Below are 23,898 nucleotides of genomic sequence, written 5' to 3' on the forward strand. Positions count from 1 at the left end.
CATGTGCGCATGTGTGTGTGTGTGTGTGGGGGGGGGGGGGTGGGGGTGGGGGTGTTCTGTTGTAGGACCTACCGTAAGAGGTACAAGACCTTACTCTCCTTACTCTTCTCTTCATAGGTTAGAGGGGCAGTATCATTGAGGACGAGGTACGTAAATGGTTCATCTTCGTTCCTTTTATATCTACCTAAATAATAGAAGGGAGGGGTTAGAAAAACACGATATTTTCGCGGCGTGAAACTTTCGCGAATTGGAGCCGACGGCTTTTTTTTTTATTATTTTTTTTATTGCGGCATGAAATTTTCGCGAGTTGCCTCTAACATTCAACGCGTATAGTGTAGGCAAGAACTTCCACGTGCATTTTGATTTCGCGAATCTTGGCTCTCGCGAAAATTCCCGAAATTAAAATGCACGCGAACATACCTCGTTTTACAGTATCTTGATCGGGAAGGAATTTGTAATCGGAATAGGAACCTAGAGCGTAGATGACGTAATAATGGACATACTAGCAACCTGAATACTTAGATGACGCCATAATGGAGGTGCAAACAGGCCCGCAAATCGTGCACGTCATTTTATGACGTCATAAAAGATACCACTGGATAAGGCGCGCGTATTCTTCCTCTTGCACCACTGGTAAGCGCGTACATGACCGTTCCTGTTTCCTAGGTCTCTTCAACCACAGTAAACACTCAGAAAATGAAAACGTGTATCTTGATGATTCAACGCATTGGTCTTTTCATCGATTCACTGTACTCTGGATTGGGAAATTTGAATACGATGCCTTGTTCATCTAATTGGATTAGCGATAGGTAAGTGGAAAAACAAAACAAAACAAAACACACTGCTGTGTCTTTCTACGTGACATAATAAATTCACTAGAAAGGGAAACCTAAAAGTCTCAAAACAATTCGTGTTACACATTTTATGTGATGTAGCAGCACAGAGATGCAGCGCATCAAGCCTCTTCATTGTTTTCTCTTCTGTACACTCCACTTTTCCTTCTTTTTCTTCTCCGTCTTCTTCTTTGTCTTCTGTCTCTGTTACGTCTCGCTCATCACTATTCAAAAAGTCTAATGTGGTTCAGCCGAGCGTCGTTCGTGGCGTTGTGATTCAGCCATTTTTGTGAATAATGCAACTACTTTCCCAGAGTGTCTGTCAGCACTTTCGCTGAATAGGCCTACTGTGTAAATGTTATTGTCTTGTATGGCAATGAGAGTCGTGCTCCGTACCGCGTTGAATCGTAAAAACTTTTCACAGTACATGTACTTTAAGATTGCAGCACTTAGCTATTTGGTTGACCCAGAAACACAGCAATTAATTGAGAGGAAAGAGAAAAGGGACGGATAGGGAGCGAGCGAGGGAGAGGGAGAGAAGAAGCGGGACGAATAGAGAATATGGCATGAACGCAGAATGGTTCTTCTGTCCTTGAGAATAACACTAGGCCTACTCTTCATTGTTTCTCCTGCAATTAGGTTTGTGTTTTCAAGTTAAGAGACGAAGAAGGCATAAAAGTTTCGTTGGAACCTTCGGGAACGTCAAAACAATGCTAAAATGCTACTACTGACTAACATTGTCGGTTGCTGCATTATGCATCGTTTTAAGATAATCAAGTCAAACGCTCCCGAATAATTATTGGATGCGGTGTAATGAAAACTACAGCAGTTTCAATTTAGCAGCACACTGCGGTTGATTTCAGCAATAAAGACAGGGAACAAATTGGAAAGGGTGATGAGGGGGGGGGGGGTTGGGAGAGACGGAGGATGAAGAAACGAAAGAATCTGGTAAAGAATTGGGAATATGAAACACTATCAGGTTGTATTCTTCAAATGAATAGCACTCATTTGCGAGCAGGGAACACAAACTTGGGGGAAAATGCATCGCGCATCAATTGATGTATGTCAGTAATGCACGACCATCATTTCCATTCACAAATCATATATATCCAACCTACAGTGCATACTGTTCTGAAAAGATGGCAAAAGCAACGCCGCCATCTTCTGCTTTCTTCAGTATGTCTATGAAATTTCTGTGGATTCTATTTTCTGTTTTTTTTTTTCGGTAGATGAAATCGATTCATAAAATTAATTTAGTCTGCTGGTGAAGCATGTCACAAAAGGATTTGTGTCCGTTTTACCGACTGAATGAGGAGACACAGTTTCACAAAAGAGTCATTCATTATTGTATGCATGAAATAAAATGCATTCTATTATCCAATTTGATGTTCTTCATCTTATGGGTTGTATTCCAATACTGTGGTAGTATGTGATTCGCGAAATACAATATGTACCAGAATATCTCCCCTCTCTCTCCCATATACATTATATAATGTGACGAGTTTTATCGCAAAATGAGCTAAGCGCCACTTTTAAACATTTTTAAAGTATGTCCATCGTCAGAGAAACAAAATAAAACATTTCCGGTAATACCTCACTTGTTCAAGGAAAATTGTAAAAGTTATGATTGAAAAATATCCCATATTTTTTATTATTTTCTTTGTTTGTAAGCAGCTTTAATCACATATATCTCAACATAACAAGAATGGAGTTAACTCGTTTTGGGATAAAACTCTTCAATATAGTTATATATGTAAATGGAATGACAATTTCAAGGATATTTGCCGTTTCTCTTTCCTCACATCTCAAATATTATTTAACACTGTATGTATCTACATTCATATGTAGGACACGGATCTAGATTCTGCGCAAATTGCAGATAGTCTGGCCAAATTCCCATCTTATTTCTAAGCACATTATTCAATTCTGGTCGTTAAGAAATCATTTTTTATAACAGAAGAGGAAAGAAAAAAAAAGCAGTCACTCTTTCCCTACGTAATCCAGGTCAATGAATCAGAAGAGAAATCGACAAAGCGTATTAGCGGCGAAGCCTTTGCCGTTCTCTCTGTCCAATCAAACAGACGGTTGAACTTTTACGGTCCGAAATTGAAGGCAATTGGCTTTTACAGTCTAATGCGCGCGAACACGATTTGCATGAGTTCGGCGGCGGCGCGATATACTGCAGGCAAGCAGTTTTGTGAAAGATAAGAGCATTACACTGTACTATGTACTTCATACTCAAGACTTGCAGTCATATAGTGTTCATGCCCGTCTTAGTTGTCCTTGAATGCAGCGCACAGTTTCGACATTGTTAATTATTTGCTTCAGCACTCTCCTCCTAACTTGTCAGTTCAAGCATTCTGTTTCTTTGCTCTTACATTTTCTAATATTCTCTCCTTGTCTGGTGTTGTAACAAAGAAAAACAGTTTTAATAAGCAGAGTTACACAGTATTGTTGTCGGTTTCAGATACAAACAAGGCCTTGCGCCGAAATCTGCAGAATGTGTTATGTGTACACACTAATGCTGTCTGGAGGAGAGTTCCACGTTTTCTAGTTGAACTGCAGGGTAAGGAACCGCCTCCACTGGCCCCCTCTCTCCAATTAGTGAATACCTCCAGTGTATTGATGTTGTCTTTGTTTTAGTTTCTGGCACTAAAGTGGCCGCACACGCTCCGTAGGCGAGAAACATAAGACTACTCTCTCATCATTTTGTTCATAAATGTCATGAACTTTTGCAATTATAGCTGTAAGACACGCCTTTTCTACGATGGCAGTATGCAGGTTGTCATGCGCAATGTTATTGCGGAATAATTGAGTAGAGTAAGATAGGACACAAGATTGTCACGTTAAATCAAGCGTTGCCTATTGCGTCATTCCCTTGAACCTTTATAATGGTACGCCAGATGAAGAATATTTATATATCGAATTAGATAACTGCACCTCATAAAAGATGCACTAAAATCATGATAAAAGTACAAAAGCGTCAACTGAGACACACATATATAACTTTTCTCTTCTAGTGATAGATTTGCAACCAAAATAAGAATTGCTGTATCACCATATAAGAGCTCAATTGAAGACAAAAAAAGAAATCTTCCTTTATATTCTCGTGGTTCGCAGATCGTTGTTATTTTTTATTTTATTTTATTCATAATTTTTTATCATTATTAGCAGCAATATTATTATTATTATTATTATTATTATTATTATTATTATTATTATTATGATTTTATTATCATTTTTTCTTTTTTGATTCAATCACGTCTGTGATATAGCGCTTGCGTTGCTACCTGGTAACGCAGCTGCCTGGGTAACTCTATCATTAGATTAGCATGTCGCCCTCTTCAGTGCGATATCATTGTAATGAGTGCTCCGCAGCTGTGGGCAAGTGTGAGCTCCCACGCGATTGCGCTGTGCATAATGTCCAGTGCCCAAGTTCTCAGCCAATCAGGATCGTCCTGAAAGCGAGCAGACGACAGTAAAGATATATCCTGTCAAAAAAAACCAAAGCGCCCGACGAACAGTTTTTTACCTGCACTACATACCGGCGTCGGTCGGTACGGCAGCAAGGTGGTAAGGTGACGAACTGTTGTAGTTGTGGATTAATTTTTTCCCCTCTCCATTCATATTTGGAAGACATCCCTACAGGCAACATTGTTGATAATGATAGATTGTAGCCGCTGTGGAGTTTTTACCTATCAGGATATTAAACATATTGTTGGATATTGACACTTGTAGCTGTTGTCTCTCCAAAATTTACTCAAAGGATTCTAGCGGATCATCATCACCTTCGTCTTTTTAAGTTCGACGTGGATTACCATTTGCTAGGAACTTCGAAGCACATTATGACATGCAGATTGCTAGAGATCAACTAGAGATACATTGCCATGATCCTCCTGCGGCTGTTTTAGTTTCTTGATGTGTTCGATCTTCTCCCCCCACGAATGCTGCCGAAAGGAAGGCGTTTGAAACGTTTGTTTTTATCATGCTAAGCTAGTTGTATGAAGTCAACTCTCAGTTTTCGAGTTTCAGACTTTCTTCATGTTGACTGCTATGATGGAGCTTTGGTGTGCATGCTGGCCCGATGCGATACGTCGTTCCGTTGTTGGCTTCTGCGTAGCCGTGGTCGTGGTCTCGCTCGTCGTCCCCACCGCGTTATCGGCGTCGACCGTCAAACGGAAGGTCCTACGAATGGACGGCGATCTCATCATCGGGGCTTTATTCTCCGTACACAACATTCCACCGAAGAAGGAGCAGGCCACTGCCCGACGCTGCGGGGAGATACGGGAGCAGTACGGCATTCACCGCGTGGAGGTCATGCTACACACTCTGGAGAAAATCAATAAGGACCCAGCTATCCTGCCCGAAGTCAAACTGGGCTGTGAGATTCGAGATTCGTGCTGGTACCCATCCGTAGCCCTGGAACAGAGTCTCCAATTTGTCAGCGACAATCTCGAGACGTCCTCTTCGACCAGGGACTCGAGGCTTGAGTGCGCGGTTCCCGATGGACTTGCCCTGGATCCCGGAGAAATCGGTCTTAGTGCCGTTGCGAAGCGTACCTCGATCGAACGCAAACCCATTGCAGCAGTGATAGGACCAGGCTCTAGCGCCGTAGCGATCCAAGTCCAGAATCTCTTGCAGTTGTTCAACATCCCTCAAGTGGCCTACTCGGCGACCAGTCGGGACCTTAGCGACAAGACGCTCTTCGAATACTTCCTACGAGTATGCCCATCTGATACCCTGCAGGCCCAAGCAATGGTGGATATTATACTGAGATATAACTGGACATTTGTCTCGGCAATTCACACTCTAGGTAAGTGTGGTGATTTCATAAATATTATATGGCACGTATTCCTATCTATATCTAACGTGTCTGTGAATGATTGGTTTAATAGTAAGCCACTTCCATGATATGCCTATTCCGGCTTGTGGCTTTGCCTTTGTGTTTCAACATGCTCAAATAGATACTGTAGTTGATAGACATTGGATGGACGTGTGTGTTTGTTTGTTTTTTAATTGCACATAAACACTGATGTACTCGTGTTACGTATACCACCTGCGTTCGTTGCTAGGCGCGTCAAACTTTATTGAAACTTCGGTCTTGCAGTGTGGACGTGGGTATCTGTTCTCAAAGAAGTCACTTTTCTGTCGCCATGAGACGACAAGACAACAGTGTTTAAGAGTTCGAGATTGTCATGAAAAAGTCGCCAGTGAGCAACAACGCCATCTGATAATACCACCTCCTAAAGATATTATAGGGTTAACACTAACCCAGCTTGTGCCTGGTTTTCGACATAACACTGAAACTGCCGACAATATTTCATATTACACATTCTTCGTCGATGTAGGGCAATTTGTCAATCGGTTGCAATAAAAACATCTCGACGGAAGAATTTCATAAATTTGAATAATTACGCAGCACCCGCTGAATGCTATAAGAATTAAAACCAACACTTGCTGTCGGGCGTAAGGTCGGTGGTCTAGTGGAGATGACGCCTGTCCGGAGATCAGGAGGTCGTAGGTTCGAATCCTGCTCGAGTACGTTATACGCCCATGATTTTTCATCATGGCTACTACGAAAACACTTATCAATTTCGTGCTTTTTTACGTCGATGTAGGGCAATTTGTCAATCAGTTACACATTCTTGTTTTTAGTATCACATTTGATGTTAGACAAAGAAAGTCAGACAAACTTTTGATGTTGCCTTGCTTCGATTTAAGGGGTGGGGCAACATCGGAAAATATTGCCGTACAAAAGGACCACAATCCGGACCACAATGCATTATAAGTTTGCAATCAACTCGAGTAGGATATTCCCTGCAGAATATTTTACGTATCTATTTGTGTACAACACATTGATCATCGTATACTATGCCGCGTATAAAATGCGATGTTGTATTGACTTTACATGCTTCCCAATCACATCAAGGAAAAGCCAGGAAGAGTTCTGTATTCAACATCATGAATGTTACAACTTAAATGAACTTGGGCGAATTTGGCACCTGGCAGCGTACGTGCCCGGAAGACAATGGGCCTTCAGCGCTCGATCGACTGAATAAGACTGCGCATGAAACGTGACAGGCACGTCGAAGTGGGAAATTCCATTTTAACACGCTTCTGATAATATCTAACACGTATCCTCTCTGCAGTGAAGAACAGAAAAGATCCTATACCCTTCTTCGGATTTTTAAAAATTCTTTGTATTTGTGAACATCGTATGAAGGGGAGGGTGTTGGGCGGTTATTCGAAAAATCGAATCAGTGCGTACTTCAATCTCAGGAAATTGTAAAGAGAGCATGACATTCAACATGTTTAATGGGCCATGTACAATTTAGTGAACATTCTAATAACTAAAACTATAACTCTCGCGCTTATAGTTGTTGCTGTGTCGGGATAGTCTCATTAAAGTTTTATTTCTTAAATAAACTTGTTTGTTGCGAAGGTATTGCATTTGATAAAAAGTTATTCTTACTTCATGCGATTTCTCTCTTTTTTTTTCTCATAAAATCACGTAGAAAATCACGCAACCCATACACTATTTTGAACTGAAAACAGAAAAGGGCAGTCTCCCTCGAAGCGCATGTCCTTGCCGCAATTACGTATCAGAACATAATTCAACAATTTATTGTTTAAGAATCCTGCTGTGTTATTATTATTATTTTTTTTTTTTACCATGCCTACCTATGAAAGTTTGCTCAAAAAGGTCGTCCGGGTAACACCCAAAGCCTGACCTATATTCACCCCGAGGCGAGCCCAATCTAGGAACAATTAACGCAAATCTTATAGGAGCAGGTGCGTTGAATAGATCACCCGTAGGCACAATGTGCTTGTGAATACATACGTATGCAGTTTTTTGGCTGAAGATGCTTACAGCAGTCAGCTCGCTTATAATGTACAGCGCTGGTAATGAACGCGGAAATGGAGCAGGTGAGACGGGCATTTCACTGTGATGTATTTATCCCCTGTATGACGTCATAATAATCGCTATCCCATAGCCCCTCCAGAAAGAGCAATACGTCTCATCCCTGGGGATAGACAGGGTTACACTGCATTTTTTTTCTTCAAAAGGCATTGATAACTTTCGATTTCTGGAACTTTCCCCTCTTTATTCTTCTCGACCTCTCGGGATTTACCACTGCGGTGAATTGTAGTTTTTATTGCCAGCGCATTAATGGCACAGTTAGAAAGTCGTCGAGATTTATGGTTTCCTGCAACATTAATCCGCCCACCGTTCCCGCTTCCGTACATATCTTGAATGCATCCTCAAACTGTGTATTGTTTAGCGATCAATCAATACACTCAGTTTATCATTTCCACCTCCTGAAAATGGCGTAAACAGCAATTTTAGTTTGAAGAATCAAACTGGTGCATACATTTCCTTCGAGATTCTGGGAAACTCACAAAGTTACAGACCAGTACGCTTTACGTGTTCTTTTTATGTAAATGTATATTTCAGTCAGAAGGGGGGGGGGGGGGCTTCAGTATGCCTAATAATAGTTGATTTATGCACTGACATAGCAATACCCCTGACTCATTGCATATCCCACTGAATCATCTTTTCTTCATAATATGAAGAAGAAAACTGGGGGCTTTCAAAATATGATTTTGAAAACCCACAGTTGTTATAGCTGGCAAGCAATGTTTTAAAAATCGAATAGATTTATACCTTGATGATAGTGTCGTTCGGTATCAATGTTATGGTGAAATGCCTGTTTAACACGGGCACAATAACCATGAAAAGTATTTTCACCCATCTATTTTTCATGCCTGGTCCATTGTGCCATTTCGTGGAAATGCTGACATAATCCAACAGCATTAATAATTAGTCGGATACTGCGGGTAGGTGCTGTTATCTGTTCATATTCGCCTCGTTTCACCGTAGAGATGTGATAAAGCGGCATTACAAAGGAAACAACGATACTGAAGTGTATAGTATTTTCTCTGCAGGCATCCGTACTGGGATGGCTAAAATCGAACCTTGTTATTATGCGATACCTTCTCTGAAGAACACCTAAGGTAGAATATCACCGCAGTTTTCATGCAATATGGTTACCGCTTGTTATAACGTGAAGGACAAAATCAAAGCATACGCCACGCCTGAGGGCGAAATCTTCGCGCAAAATTTGTTACGCGATGTCTGAAACGCCGATAATCACTTATTCAATTTCTTCTCATATGCAACTCATATTCCTATTCAACATTTCATTTAACTCTCATATCGCATCCCATTTCATTTCACTGTCAAATACTCAAATACTCTCCGGAGTTTGTTATGTACATATACATGTATTTTTCTGTTCTTTTATCCATGCGCTGACTACACATGAGAGCTCTCTCTCAAAAAAAAAAATCTTTCAACAATTTGAGAAGTATGTTTCTGATTTTTACAGTGATGTTTCCCCAGGGCATTGCAATGTCGGCATGTCGTCGCGTCATCATCACATCATACAATATGTAATAAAGGGAGGGAGAGGAAGGGGAGGGATATGGTGCATCGATCCTTCTTCTTGGCATTGCTTGGCACAAGAAATCTGAACATTTTGTGTGTGTGTGTGTGTGTGTGTGTGTGTGTGTGTACATTCTTTTGATCTTTGCGGGGGAGTGACTTTAAAGGGATTATATAGTTGGTTGAGATGTAAAATTCAGATTGTAACTTCTTGCGAGATAATTAAAAATCACGTGTGAAATGTGAAAGAACGTACAATTCTAAGAGGAATTCCAAGTTCATCTGATGAAAAATCGGTTTTGAAATGGCTGTGTTATCCAAAACATAAACAAAGAGGTCCTAATAAAAGGTGGGACCAACGTTTTATCAGGAACACTTTGTTTTACCTTGCTTTTTTTTTGATATCTCAGCCATTTTCAAAGCCAATTTTCATCAAATACATTTTGAATTCCTGTCGGAATTGTATGCTCTTTACTATTTCATAAGTGGTTTCTATTTATTATTTCGCAAAAAAAATGACAATCTGTATCCCCCATCTCGGCCAAAACTATCACAATCCCTTTAAACTGAAACTAATCACACACTTGATGAGTGGGAGTAAGAAAAACTCTCCGTCTTGGATCTGTTGTCCTGGCGATGCCAGGGAAGAAGCGGGAGAGAGAATGGGGATGAGAATGAGGTGGGGGGGGGGGGGGGGGGGGGGGGGTGGTTGGTGCAGAGAGGGGCCAGTGATGAACCTTCGTGAGTCGGAGTGCAACCTGACGATATGACCTTAATGATAACTGGTTCTTAATGATGATGTGACGTTTTAATGTCAGGTGACTTGGACATCATGTAATAATGCATGAAAAATTCAGCGATAATCAGTCTGACAATGGTCAAATAATAAAAATGATAACAGAATTCATTTCTCGAACAATGTAGCTTCTATAGTCTTGGATTCCATATAGTTTTTAATTTACTTCATCTCGCTTTACTAATACCATATCCATTTAACGTTTGCCGTCCTGATGCCAACCACTAATTACGTTTTGTACTTATTCTTTTTAGAAAGCTTCGCATAATATTCAGTGCTTCGATTCTGTTGCGATGCTGTACAATGGTTTTAGTAATTACATGAATTGAGTAAGTTAATTAGATTTTATGAAGTGTCCGATTAGGATGGGATACATCTTGTCTTGTACAGATGGATTAATCAGACCCCGGACTAAAACACATGGAAATACTGTAGTGAACACAATCATGTCCATAGATAATGTTAGACGTTGACGGTGTTAACACACGGATGGCTTCCTCCTACATTATGGCTTTAGGTGCAGTTAATAATATCAAATTCATTTCAGTTTGTTCCTATGAAACTATGATCATTAAAGTCATTTTCTTCATGAAAGCATTCACAGTGACAGGGGGATACTAGGGATTTTCAGTATATATAGTATAGAGATTAGGATTAGGATTAGGGGGAGGGGAAGGGGGTTTAATTGCCCTAGACCCTTCAAATGATGGGATGCCGAAGACGAACATTATCACCTTCACGTTTCGTATTGCACACAGTAATATTTTGACCTCGATGTAGCTTGTCGATCATCTGCACGAATTATCATTAAAATCGGCCGACAAATGATTTAGAAATCGCGGTTTAGCCAAACAGGCTATCTCGAAGTTGTCGAAAGTACATTATCGCCTGCATCATTTTCACTTTCATGGTATTCTTTGTAAAATAAACAGAAAAGCCAAACATTACAAAGAAATAGACCACCACACTTACCGCGGAAAAAGGAAATTGTATGTAACCACATTGAGGTCTTCATCTGTACTTGTCATTATAATGTTTGCCTATACCCACATGACTGCATTGTTGGCTATTCTTATAGCAGTTTCAGTTTTGAAAGCAAATACTGCAAAATAAAACAAAGTAAAAAGAAAGAAAACGAAGCAAATCACTTGCGTTTTAGTGCACATGATTAAATAATGTCAAAGTGCGTTTATGGAGTGTCTAATTTCATTACGTTCATTTCATTTCATTTCATTTATTTCATTTCCGACAAAAGTGTACAATATGACATTTGCATATAAACAAAATAGAGTACAAAGTGACTTTTGCATATTCAAATGAGTCTAATGGTCATTATTCTTTATTGATTGTGGACGTAGTTGCATGTTGATCCAAATTCTTGACGGATCTAGTTCTTAATTTTTTTCTTCTTTAAAGATGGCTTCGATAGCATGTCGTTTGCACTTCGAGTTTATATTCAGACTTAACTGATAATCAAGCGTACATTTTCTTGAATATGACGAACTATAGCGGAGTCCAACCATTACGCACATTGACGGAATGGAACCGCCGCACATAATTTATCCGTGAAAGCATACGAGGACATATTAATATGTAGACAACCTCCGAATGTCTCACGTGGTATTATATCCCAACGCCAATATTCTCTGACACGCCCACACACGAGCTCACAATAAGTTGTCCATCAGCGCAATGATAGAAGAAGGTATGAATTGTCGAATTTGGAATAAACAAGATGAAATACATTATTCATATACCATAAGTATACACAGGGTCTTGTTAACAACATTGCTGTACGCGTTTCTTTTGATCATCACCATATCGACTATTAGTACTCATCTGTGAAGCCATTCATCAAAAGTTCCATAACAACTGAATGGATCCACCGACATGAATGCATAGTAGCTAGGTTAAGATGCCACAGTGCTACCTATTCATCACAATTCTTATCTCCGAAGCATCTATCTTCCTACGTTGTGCTCATCTAACATTCACTCAAAGCTTTTGCCATTTGTGTCTGCCATGTCCATGTTTTTTTCCTCTCTCTTCACTTTCGCGTATAGTACAGATATACCTGTCTTTCTCCCAAATGTATCACCCTAAACTATGTAACGAATAATGATGTTGCGAAAGTAGTACGCAGTTTTACTCTCTGATATGAACCAAGCATTTCAACAACTTAAGCTTGCAGACTTTTCTGAAACTGTCGCCCCATATAATAATGATTTTATAATCAGATTGACCATATGTTTTCCGGGCCATTGCTTCATAGTATGTAATACACTGTATCAGTATAATAATGATAGTCTGCTATGAATCTTTATGCGAAACTAGACGATCATGTACCTGTACTAATGTTTAAGTTTTCATCAAAACTATTCCCGATTTAGAAATCTACCGGGGAATACGTTTTTGAGCGGGAAATCGTTACATGTGTTCCTGGGGGTTTTTTTCCGCCACTTCCGATTCGTATAGTGAATGAATAGTTTAGAAATGCCTTTTGCTTTTTATTCGATATTTACACGCTCAAACGTCCCGAAATTTGTCGTTCTTGTTCTTCTTGCTCATGCGTCTAAAACCCTGTAGTATAACAGAGCCTTAATTGTTACCGCGACAACGCCCGGGTGGTGTCCGGGTAACTTTTTTATTTTCATTTTTATCTATTAATTTTTTTTTAAACCCGCAAAATGTTGCTCGGACGTTAATTATCGCGGGAACTTTTACCAAAGACTACCCATGCCAGCTAGGTTAACTACCGCGACATTGCCCTGACTTTACCCTGACATTACCCTGACATTACCCCGACATTACCCCGACATTACCCGGATAAACCTCCGACTGGAACGCAACTGCCGTAGCATTCATTTTATACACTAAACACGTATAATCATGCGCAACATTGCAATAACAGAATGATTGACACACCGCACGCCGATCCGTGCATGGATTGTAACCACTGATCTCAGGGTATGTTTAGATCAGTGATTGTAAAACCATGTTTTGTTTACAGACACGCGGCGCTGGTCCGTGGGCGGGGTAGTCGCAGCAGTAGGGCTGCACACCCCCTTCGTTGAAACTATGCCCGGAGTCGGTTTTCGGCGTGCGTCTGTTAAAACGGTACACTGTAAAACATCGGTGTTAGATTTAACACCACGGGTGTTAAATCTAACACCGGTCAAACTTCAATAAAGGACCACACCCACAGGTGTTAAAAATGCACTGTGAAGGTGTTGAAAAGTGTTCACCTGACACTTCGTGGTGTTAATTTGACACTGTACCTGGTGTTATTTTGACACTGTAATGGTGTTAATTCAAAAATGACACCACATGGTGTTGATTTGATATTTGTTGGTGTTAATATCAATGGTTTAACACCCGTCCAGCTTCAATAAGAGACCACACCAGCTGGTGTTACTTTGGTGTAAATTTATTTTCACATTTTTTCAAAAATCTAGTATTTTAATGTAAAATTCTTGATCGTCTTGTTCTAATTAAGAATCAACAAAAAGTGCAGTTACTAAGAAACTCTTCAAAAAACAGTTTAAAATTTGGAAATGACACCCGGAGGTGTTAATTTAACACCATAAATGAGCACCGAAAATTTAACACCAGCTCGGTGTTCACTATTTAACACCGGACTTTTTGCAGTGTACCCCTCGCTCTCTCCTGCATTTTGTTTTGTTTTGTTTTGTTTTTCTCCTGACGTTGTCACGGCCGTGTCGCGGTAAGGCCTGTTCAGGGACTTCTGTTTAAATGCTGGGGGGGGGGGGGGGTTAAAGATAGGTATGTGATGCTGTTGGTGTGACATAAATGCGAGATGATCTCCAAAAGTAAGGGAGAAGGCTATATTTCATCAATTTTTTTGAAAGGAACAATTAAAGGACAATCTAATTTACATGTGGACTGCCTGAATGCAGCAATATTAGTAAAACACATTATCATAGTAAAAAATTGAGGAAAATTGGACAATCCTTTCAAAACTAACAATTTTCTAAAGTTTTAGTGCAGCCACTGCTTGATGAAAAGACTACTACATTTTGTGATGTCCCATATGTAGAACGATAAGGGAAATTTAGAGAATTCCGCAAAATTTCATTTTTGGAGAAAAGTAATACAGATTCTCTCGACTTGTTACTGACGTATATTAAGGGTGATATTGTTCCCCCTGTTTTTGCTTGTTTGTTTTTATTTTTTGTTTCTTGAAAGAGACAGGTTTGTATCGTTCTACGCATGTGACATCACAAACTGTAGTCCTTAGTTTTCTCATCCAGAGATGGCCGCACCGAAACTTTGTGGAAAAAATTCATAACTTTTGAACAGCTTTTCTGATTTTCCTCAAACTTTCACTGATGTGTTTTGCTAATATTGCTGCATTTACTCTATCCACATGCATAATCATAAAGGTGAACTTGCCCGTTAAGTATTGTTTGGATGTTTGAAAAAGTGCATGTCAGTAAATTCTAAAAGCGTAGACACAATGAGCCCATAATTTCTTTTACTATATGCAAAGATACCGCCGTGTGTGGCCTACATGACATAGGAGAGAGAGAGAGAGAGAGAGAGAGAGAGAGAGAGAGAGAGAGGGGGGGGGGGAGGGGTATTACAAGGAAAATGAACAGAAGGAAATAGCTTTTATCGTACATGTATTGCGTATGGAGACAGTTTTGAGACCAATGGGAAGTCCACGTTTTCAAAGAGGTATCCCCATAGAGATAAACTCGCCCGTCATGGCTTCACGCCATTCATAAGTGACACGATCGTTGCCGCATGTAGAATACTGAGGCGAATATGTAGGACATGTACAATATGATGTGGAGTCGGCATCCGAATGTCCTTGGTATGATTAAGCGCTTTTCATTATGATTATCATGATGAATGTGGGATGAACAGCCAACAATGTGTCTGTGGACAATGCCTATAAATCATTGAAATTCCCCTGTTACAGCATGACGGGATCATCTGAAAAGTCTTGCGATATAATGCATGCATAAATGCTGCATCAAATATAGGCATGCAAACGATTTCAGTTGTTTCGTTGCAGTTATGGAAGCGCCATTTTGAAACATTTTAAAGTTCATCCATCACTCAGGTGGAGTAGAGTAATACCTGTCCACTGATACCTCACTTGTTGCATAAGAAAGGCGTATTTGTTGTTTTTGTTGTTGCTTATTAAAGGATACTCCATATTATTGTCTTATGATTTTTTTAAAGCAAGATTAATTGCAAATATTTCACAATGACAAGAACGTAGTTAATTCATTTTGTAATCAAACTCGTCATACATAAAGACGTGCCACAGAATAGAAAGTGCTGTTCTTAGAAAACTATCTCTGTCCAGGTATGTGATAGTCCTTTTCCTTACGGGGGAATAGAAGACATTACAATGCTCACGTTGCGAGGGGGCAGTTTTCAGGATTAGATCTAATACAGAGGAGATTTTTTCTTTTTGCACAGATCAACGGAGGGGGGGGGGGGACGAATCCACTTTTCCAAAGATTCTACTCAGCTGGTTTATCAAGCATATTTCCCCTCGAAATTAGCACGCAAACATTTTCGATGATTTCTCCGGAGGGGAGAACAACAGTGCAAGTTTTCGGCATCAAACTCCAAACATGTTAAGCTTCAGCTTATTTTCTCAAGGTCACACATCTCAAGTTCTACTCTCCTCATATTACTCGCCCTCCTTCCACTCCTCATCCTCTCCACCCCTTCTCTTCTCCCTCCCCCTTAATTTCTCCCTCCTCCTTTCTCCCATTTTCTCCTCTCCCCCCCTCCCCCTCCGATCCGGACGATCATCCTCGATCGCTTACTCCGCTCTCAGTTATCGTGCAACAAAGTAGGGTAGGTTAAAGTTTGGGGAAGGGGGGGGGAGGGGGTAGGGAGATAAAATGATTAATTTTCCTCATCAATTACGAGTTGATCAGAAAGCATCACCAACGGTAGATCATGAGGGAAATGATTAAACGGAACCGTCTGGAATAACTGGTAGCACGTCGCCCGGACATAATTGGCGAATGATTGGCGGTAGAGCTAGCTGCTGGGACTCTCACCCATCCCCACAACAGAAGACTTGTTTGCTGGTAATGGAACCAGCAGTATTATTATTATTGATGAGGGTTATCACTCTTATTCTGACTCCCAACGCTCTCTTCTCCTACTAATGCATCCATTCTCCCTCCGATGCCCTTGTAATCCGCATCATTTCACATTCTCCGTGTCACGTTGGCATTCATACTCACATGCATTGATTATGATGGTGCCTATTAGCCATACAAAATTAAAAAGAAACTTATAAAAAAAGGGGAAAAAATCTTTTTCACATTTGATGGCGTTTCAGGAAATAATCCTTTGACAGGGAGGGTACATTAAGGTACCAATGCGTTGCCGAGGTATCACTGCATAATTATCCTTAAAACCATGCACCATATCACCGAGAGTGAGTCTGCCCATGTGTGTCGGATGGAAAATACAGACTATTCTCTGCAGATTGTCATTACCGCTAAAACTGACATTTCTGTTTGTCAGGCAAATACTATCTTGAGGCATTTCTAGTGACTTTTGATGGACAATAAAGATACTCCATGTTTAAAGCCAAAACATAGTTCTGGTACGCCTGCAAAAATCGTCAAATTTTCCAAATGTACACGTATGCCTAAGAAATATGTGGAATAACGCTGTGATAACAAGATATTCGTTAAAACTCCAAAACTTAATCTATATCTGATTTTAATGAAAAGTCCCCTGTTCCTTCTCAAAATTTGACTTTATATCAAACAACCTCAATTTAAAGACTGAGTGGCTTCGCACTTCCGTCTTTTCATGTAAGTGTAAATGTAATACTGTGTATGCCCCTGAATCATTATTGTACATAAATGTTTTTTTTTAATATTTTGGTCTCACAGTAAGCTGTTGTGCGTCTCTTCTGCCAATAAAGTATGCAAAGTTAACAATAAAAGACTGTTTTGACGGTGATTTAACTACCAGGTCAATGGTACAATTGTGGGTTTCTTCGGCCTACCAGGTGAAAATTTGATAATCCGAATGTTATTCACATAATAGTTGTTACTGCATCTTGTTGACCTTCTATTAATGAGATATCAGAAAAGGAACATTTCAACGGTGTAAGTAAAACAGAAAAAAAAAATACAGAAATATATTCTGAAAGAAAACAAAAATCCCCATAATGTCCGGTTGCTAAGGAAGTGCTGCGGATGAGGCTGGTGTGCTTGACCTCGATGCATCAAGAGGGTTGCGGAGGGATTGCATTATCCGTGATTTAAACCAGTATCGCGTTACCCATTGAACACTCAGTACCTCATTCTCGATCAAAGGACTCGGTTCTGCGTGGTAGATAAAGGTAGACACAAATAAAGAACTATCAAAAGCAAGGAGGGAGAACTTCGGCATTTCCCCTTGTGTGTGTGTGTGTGTGTGTGTGTGTGTGTGTGTGTGTGTGTGTGTGTGTGTTGTGCTGTTAACGCGTATTTGTGCCCGTATTCGTGTATATATACAAATATATATATATATATATATATATATATATATATATATATAAAATTTATATTTTTTTAACGATTTTACATTTACTACTGTTAAAGGGGAAGGCTAGTAACTGATCAGTGGGAATCAGTGGAAATGCTGGGAGATGATTGTTCCAATCCTTATGGGATTCATTCAAGAGTTCACTGTATATCTATTGTTGTGTGAAAATGATTTGCTTCAGAACAGTCTCATATTCAAGTAATGTGCAGATTAATGCTCCGTCACTGACCAGGGACGCTAACCTGGAAGCATTACACTGCACATTACTTGAATATGAGACCATTCTGAAGCATTTCATTTTCACACAACAACAGATATACAATGAACTCTTGAATGAATCCCATAAGGATTGGAACAATCATCTCCCAGCATTTCCACTGATTCCCACTGATCAGTTGCTAGCCTTCCCTTTTAATGTAACACGCGGCAACTTGAAGAGCAACTCATATTTGCCCCCAAAGTTTCATCTTTATTTTTTTTTAAATGATGTCTTCAGTATTTTGTCGAAGTCGTATCAATTTACATTGAAGGTTTTAAAACATCCCCCAAAGTGTCAGCTTATCTGAGGTTTATTTTTCTCACTTTCGAAAAAACAAAACAGAAACTGTGCTTAGGTTTAAATGAGTGAGTTTATAAACTCCATAATCTCCTTATTTACATGCTTTAATGTCAAATATCTATGATTTAAAAAAAGTAACAAACTCGAAATACAATGGATCTGAGAACGCCGAATGATCGCCACCTCTAACTTACATAACTACATGGACATAGAATGAAAGCCTGATCCTTGTTTCAGTCAACTTAATAAAATTTAAAGGCCGTGTCACACCCTCGGGCAAGCTACGCGGGCTTGTTGCGAGTAGGGATTTTCCAGCACGCAGGAGAATTTTCTGCCGGCGGACAAGAATGTTTGCGAGTTTCGCACTTGTGTCTTACCTGCTAGACTCGTGCTACTTACCTTTTACTTGCGCGTATTGCGTGTGACCTGCGTGAGAGCTTTGAAACCGATCCGTGTTCGGTTACGAGCGACTTACGGGTACTGCGAAGTACCTGCATTGGAGTTGCCTGCGAGGTGCTGCCGGTAAGGGTCTCCTACTGGTGTTCTGCGTGTACCTCTGCGGGCAAATCCCCGCGAGTCACTCGGAACAAGTTTTGAGCATACTCAAGGCCTTGTCATACCGTATCTGGGGAAGTTTTGCGGTTGACTTGCGGGAAAACAAATTTGCTACCTGGAGCTCTCCGCAGACGGTCCGCATCTGACAGTACCTAGCGCGTATCTCGCCCGTAGTTGGCCGGAGGAGCGCACGCAAGTCCAATTTACCCGCAGCCAAGTTTTGAGCATGACGAAAACTTTTTCCGGTGAGTCGCGGGGATTGCCCTCAGAGGTCCACGCAGAACGCCAGGAGGCCCTTGGCAGCAGCACCTCGCAGGCAATTCCCACGCAGGTATTTCGCAGTCCCCATCTCATCTCTGCGGCCAAGATAATGACATTCTGTGGGACTTCTGCCGTTTCTTTAGAGGAATTCCTTCACTGAGTTGTCAGCCCCCTTTCCACGCTCCTGGCATGCAGGACACACAGAATACCCGCAAGTAGAACTTAAGTAGAACGTGTCCAGCATGTAAGACACATGCAAAACTCGCCCAAATCCTTGTCCGCGGCTCAGAAATTGTCCTGTATGCTGGAAAATCCCCACACGCAACAAGCCCTCGTAGCCTCGTAGCTTGCCCGGGCCTATATCGTGTATATAAACATGGTTGCGGGTAAAAAGGATTCGCGGGCGCACCTCCGGGCGACTACGGGTGAGATAATGTGCTATGCTGTCATGTGCGGGTCATCTGCGGGGACCTCCGGGTAGTAAAAATTGTTCTTCGCAGGTCGCACGCAAGGCTTGCCCGGAAAGGTGTGACACGGCCTTTAATATTTAAAAAAAAAAGAAAACTTTGGTGAGAATGAAATAAAAAAAAACGACGGCAGGAAATAAGAAATATGTTAGTACGAAACAGTGCATTACGTGACTTCTGTTAAAGTTAATGTTCATCTTATATCGTGTATATAGTAGCTTCACTTTAATAACTTTGGTTTTATGCTTCTTCTGCTGTCGTACACTGTATGATGCGGTACAACGGGGTGGTGCGGGGTTTATAGCCTCATATAGGTTAATATCCAAGTTGCGGATCCAGTTCAGGGCAGCATCACTAACTGAAATAAAACTTACTGAACTGAACTGAACTGAACTGAACTGAACTGAACTGAACTGAACTGAACTGAACTGAACTGAACTGAACTGAACTTATATACAGCTGTATTGTCTGCTTGGTCTTGTGTTAAAGGCTAATACGTAATTAGTTCATGCGTTGAATTCAATGTTTATTTTTTACGGTTGATGGTCCTTGAAGAAACACATCAGTCTGAACATTATACGGAATGTCTTTTAGATTACCGTCCTGATATCTTTATTACAAAGGATTGCTGCAAATTACTCATGGTTTCTTTGACTCTAAAGCTCTGAGATGTTTGAAACATATAATGCAATTGACTGACGATCTTTATTAGACTCCGTGCTCAATAATGTTATAAAACGATATTAAGTTCGTTGCCTTATTGTGCAAAAGCTCGGAAATTAACACGGTATTTCGCACTACAGAATAACAACAATCATTATTTTGTAAGCGACTGTACAAGCTACCACACATTGATTGGTATGACGTTCCGCAAATCTGCAAAATGCGCTTCGATGTAAGCTATTTATGACGTCTATAAAAGATATTGAAGATGGCAATGAGGGCTGTTCTTCTGAGAGTAATATAGACCTTTCAATATGAACATAAAGCGGTGATGTTTGTCGTTGTGCTTGAGTAAGACGTTGACGCCATAATGAAACTTTTAATTCCAGTCAATTAAGACCTGCTTGAGTGATGTGAGATTTCTGTAATTTTTCCATACAAACAATTTAATTTTCTTCCTCCTTCGATTTTCCCCGCAGAAAAGGTCGAAACTGGTATTTCGATTACGGGTTAATGAAATAATCATAAGCAATGCAACCCTAATTGACAGAAATTTAGTTAGAATGGCGCAACAGAATACAGTAAGCAGACTATTAAACAGCAAACTCTCTTCGTTTCTTTCATCTTCATTTTCAATGCGAGCAAAGTGTTGGTTCTGAATCGCGTTTTTTTTCTCATCGGAAAGTTGCAGAGAATAAAGTTCTTGTGCAATGCAAGAAATTTCTGAAGTTTTGTGACAAGCAACCTTATATGTTGAGTTATTATACATTTACTTTCAAATAAGTCTTCTGAAGATTTGTCCTTATTGTCTGAGGTGAAGAATTAAAATCTTGCTCAGTCTGGTTGCTCTACTTTTCCAAAGATTATACTGGTCAATTGGTCATCACAGCGTGACTGCTTTAATAATTTTGCTCCATCAAAAAGTGCCTGACGTCACCTTCCGTGTACATTTAACATTTATACCTGGGCCCTGTTTCATAAAGCTGTTCGTAAAGTTACGAACAACTTACGTGCGACTGGTGATCAGTTCTGATGTGCTATACTTATCAGAATTTCCATAATTCAGCACAAGAACTGATCACCAGTCGCTCGTAAGTCTTTCGTAACTTTACGAACAGCTTTATGAAACACCCCCCGGTTCTGAAAGCTCAATATTGTCGCCTTAGATCCGAGCCCATCAGTCTCTGAATAGCATCATTGTGGGTATTAAAATCCGTATACTGAGTAATGCAATCGTACTTCATGACTGTGCTTTTCACCATTTTTAAATTGATGCAGTGAAATTCCCTTTCAACATTTGTTCGGTCTTGCACGTTAACATCGCGCAAGCTGAATAATGTTTTGCTGTTTACAATTAAAAGCGACTCCTCTGTTTAGCAGTCTACAGGTAAGGACTCAGAGATGGAAAAAAGAGTGAAACGGGGCCCAAGTGTTCCGTGTAAAAGGGCAATCGTGAACCATGAAGAATAATCTGAAAGAAGGGGGACAATTCCATAACCACAACCACTGACAACGGTAAAGATTTCATCAAAACTGGATAAAATTGTGGAGTTTCGCTATCCTTTTTTTACAGTTCTCGAACAGTTGATATGAATATGCAAATGAGTAAGTTGATGATGTCATCACCCCTCAACATTTTATATATTGCGTACAATAAATTGTGTATTAATATAAAATCAAATTTTCAGCTATGAAAGTGTAACACGTAATTTTAATCCTGCGTGAATTTCTTCGAAATAATGATAAGTCAGAATGATTGAAATAAGATGAAATGATTTTAAATTGGGGCACATTGCGTTTGAACAACAACAACAACAACAAATCATCATGAACGAAAGTAAATTACAAGGATTTATGTACAACTTTTTGGCACATTGTGAGGTGATGACGTCATCTAACTCACTCATTTGCTTGATTATCAATTTCAACTGTCAATGACTGTTAGAGAGATATTTTGTGAAAATTGGCGAAACTTATTTGCCCAAACCTAATTTCATTCAATTTTGATAACATTTTTTACTTTTGTGCTTACTAAATTTTACTCTTTAATTTCAAATTAACTGAAACTGGTCTGCAAATGCTGTTTAAGCATCAAGTATATACAAGTACAATAATTTCTCTCCATATGATATACATCAAAAATAATGAAATCAGATAAAGCATAACCATGTATTGCATGCAGTTGCCAAAGCAACTGTAACGCATGATCGCAGTTGTGATCACAATTCATATGATTAATTGGCTGGAGACAATGGTAACTGCAAAAGTGGCTGAAATTGCAATTATTGTTCTAAAACTGGATTATGAAAATGTGGTCCAATTTCGTCGCACCAGCAGACACGAAAAGCCTTTCTCTGACTTCAGACAATGCTCAATGCATTTGCCTGTCCCACAGCGCAAAACCCTTTTTCCTAAAATAATATATTCGACGGTCGGCTGACTCCCTCTGCTAGACTGTTTGTAGCTTGAGTAAACCTTGTAAATGGGAAAGTTTTGCTTTTGGTGTAGTACAATGTTTAACAATGGTGTCACGTTTTCGAGCCCAAAATCCTAAGTTATGATGAACACTTTCTCAAATGAGCCCGTTTTGGATCTGAACAAATTGCGCGTGTAAGTGCACATAAAGTGGGTTTTTTTAATACATTTTAATATTAATCTCATAAGGGATAGTAGGGCCTACACCAACATTACTATGCTCTCTGGGAATATAATCATTATGGTAAAATGAGCGATGAAAGTTCGTCACAATGAAAATGGAAGTGCCTTTTATGTCGCCACGTTTGCAGTGCTAATGTCCATTTTGATGTCGTCAATAGTAAAATGCTTGAGTGACAAAATTAAAGAATTGACGGTAGACCATTTCATGTCTTCCAGAGAGACCAATGAACGGAAACATGACAAAGTCATCCTTGGTTTTTTCTCATATATCTTGCCAAGACGCCTGATGGCGTTTGCCTGTGTGCCCTTCTTCAAACTCTTTAATGAAGAGAGAACAGCGTAATAATCGCAAATTCAACATCGTATATTGGGTATGTTGGCGTCGCGAAGGCGGGCCGTCCGTTCCATAGCGATAGAGGCAAGTTTAAAGTCGTCTAGTCGATTATGATTGAATAGAAATAGGACGGAAGTGGGGTAGGAAGTGGCAGTGTTGTCAAAATGGAATGGGGTGATTGCACTTTTCCACAATCGTATGAATCAGATCGCAATGTTCTGCGTGCCGGGCAGAGGTGCACAGAAAAAAAGAAGAGAGGAAAAGAACATTAGCCAATAAACGAGACTGTAAATAGTACTGTGGGTGCTCTCAAGTCACTCATTCCGTCACGCTGATTCATGCCGAGCGAGCACGCAGTATCCCTGACAAACTTTCTTGTGGTGTTAAATATCATGCAAGACATTGTAGCAGGAAATAAGAATGAAGGGCGTAGATCGGCAGTTATGTGTCCGCTTTCTTTTCAATGAAGACATAATGCAATTGAGGGAAACAACTGTCACACCATACGATTAAGTTAACTCTTTGCCAATCGGTTGTCTGTTCAAAGCTCATTATTTTAAAGCATAACACTCATAAGGGAATCATCAGTCCAATGTCCCTGATATTTTATAGTGCTCTTTAGCTACCATGTAAGATGTATTAGTTCAACAACTTTTTATATAAAATAAGGTACTCCTGCCATATAGCCATTTCCTATATTTGTGAATCTCTGTACGCACAGACGATGGGAAGTTTCGCATTTCATGTCTGCAAGGTCAGGAATATTGATACATTGTTATTATAG

At 40.0% G+C, this 23,898-nt stretch overlaps 1 protein-coding gene across 1 annotated transcript in view; it reads left to right on the plus strand.

Annotated features, from left to right (window-relative positions):
* Positions 1 to 4,392: 4,392 nt before the first annotated feature.
* The window catches only part of LOC139710287 (metabotropic glutamate receptor 1-like), a 160,413-nt gene continuing 140,907 nt past the window's right edge, over positions 4,393 to 23,898 (plus strand). The window contains exon 1 of the mRNA XM_071622214.1: positions 4,393 to 5,646. Coding sequence (XP_071478315.1) covers positions 4,875 to 5,646 — 772 coding nt within the window. The 5' untranslated portion in view covers positions 4,393 to 4,874. The remainder of the gene's footprint in view (positions 5,647 to 23,898) is intronic.

Source organism: Diadema antillarum, unplaced genomic scaffold (assembly GCF_040938485.1).
Source record: "Diadema antillarum isolate AM-2024a unplaced genomic scaffold, OU_Dant_1.0 seq00001519_RagTag, whole genome shotgun sequence".
NCBI classification, from domain to species: domain Eukaryota; kingdom Metazoa; phylum Echinodermata; class Echinoidea; order Diadematoida; family Diadematidae; genus Diadema; species Diadema antillarum.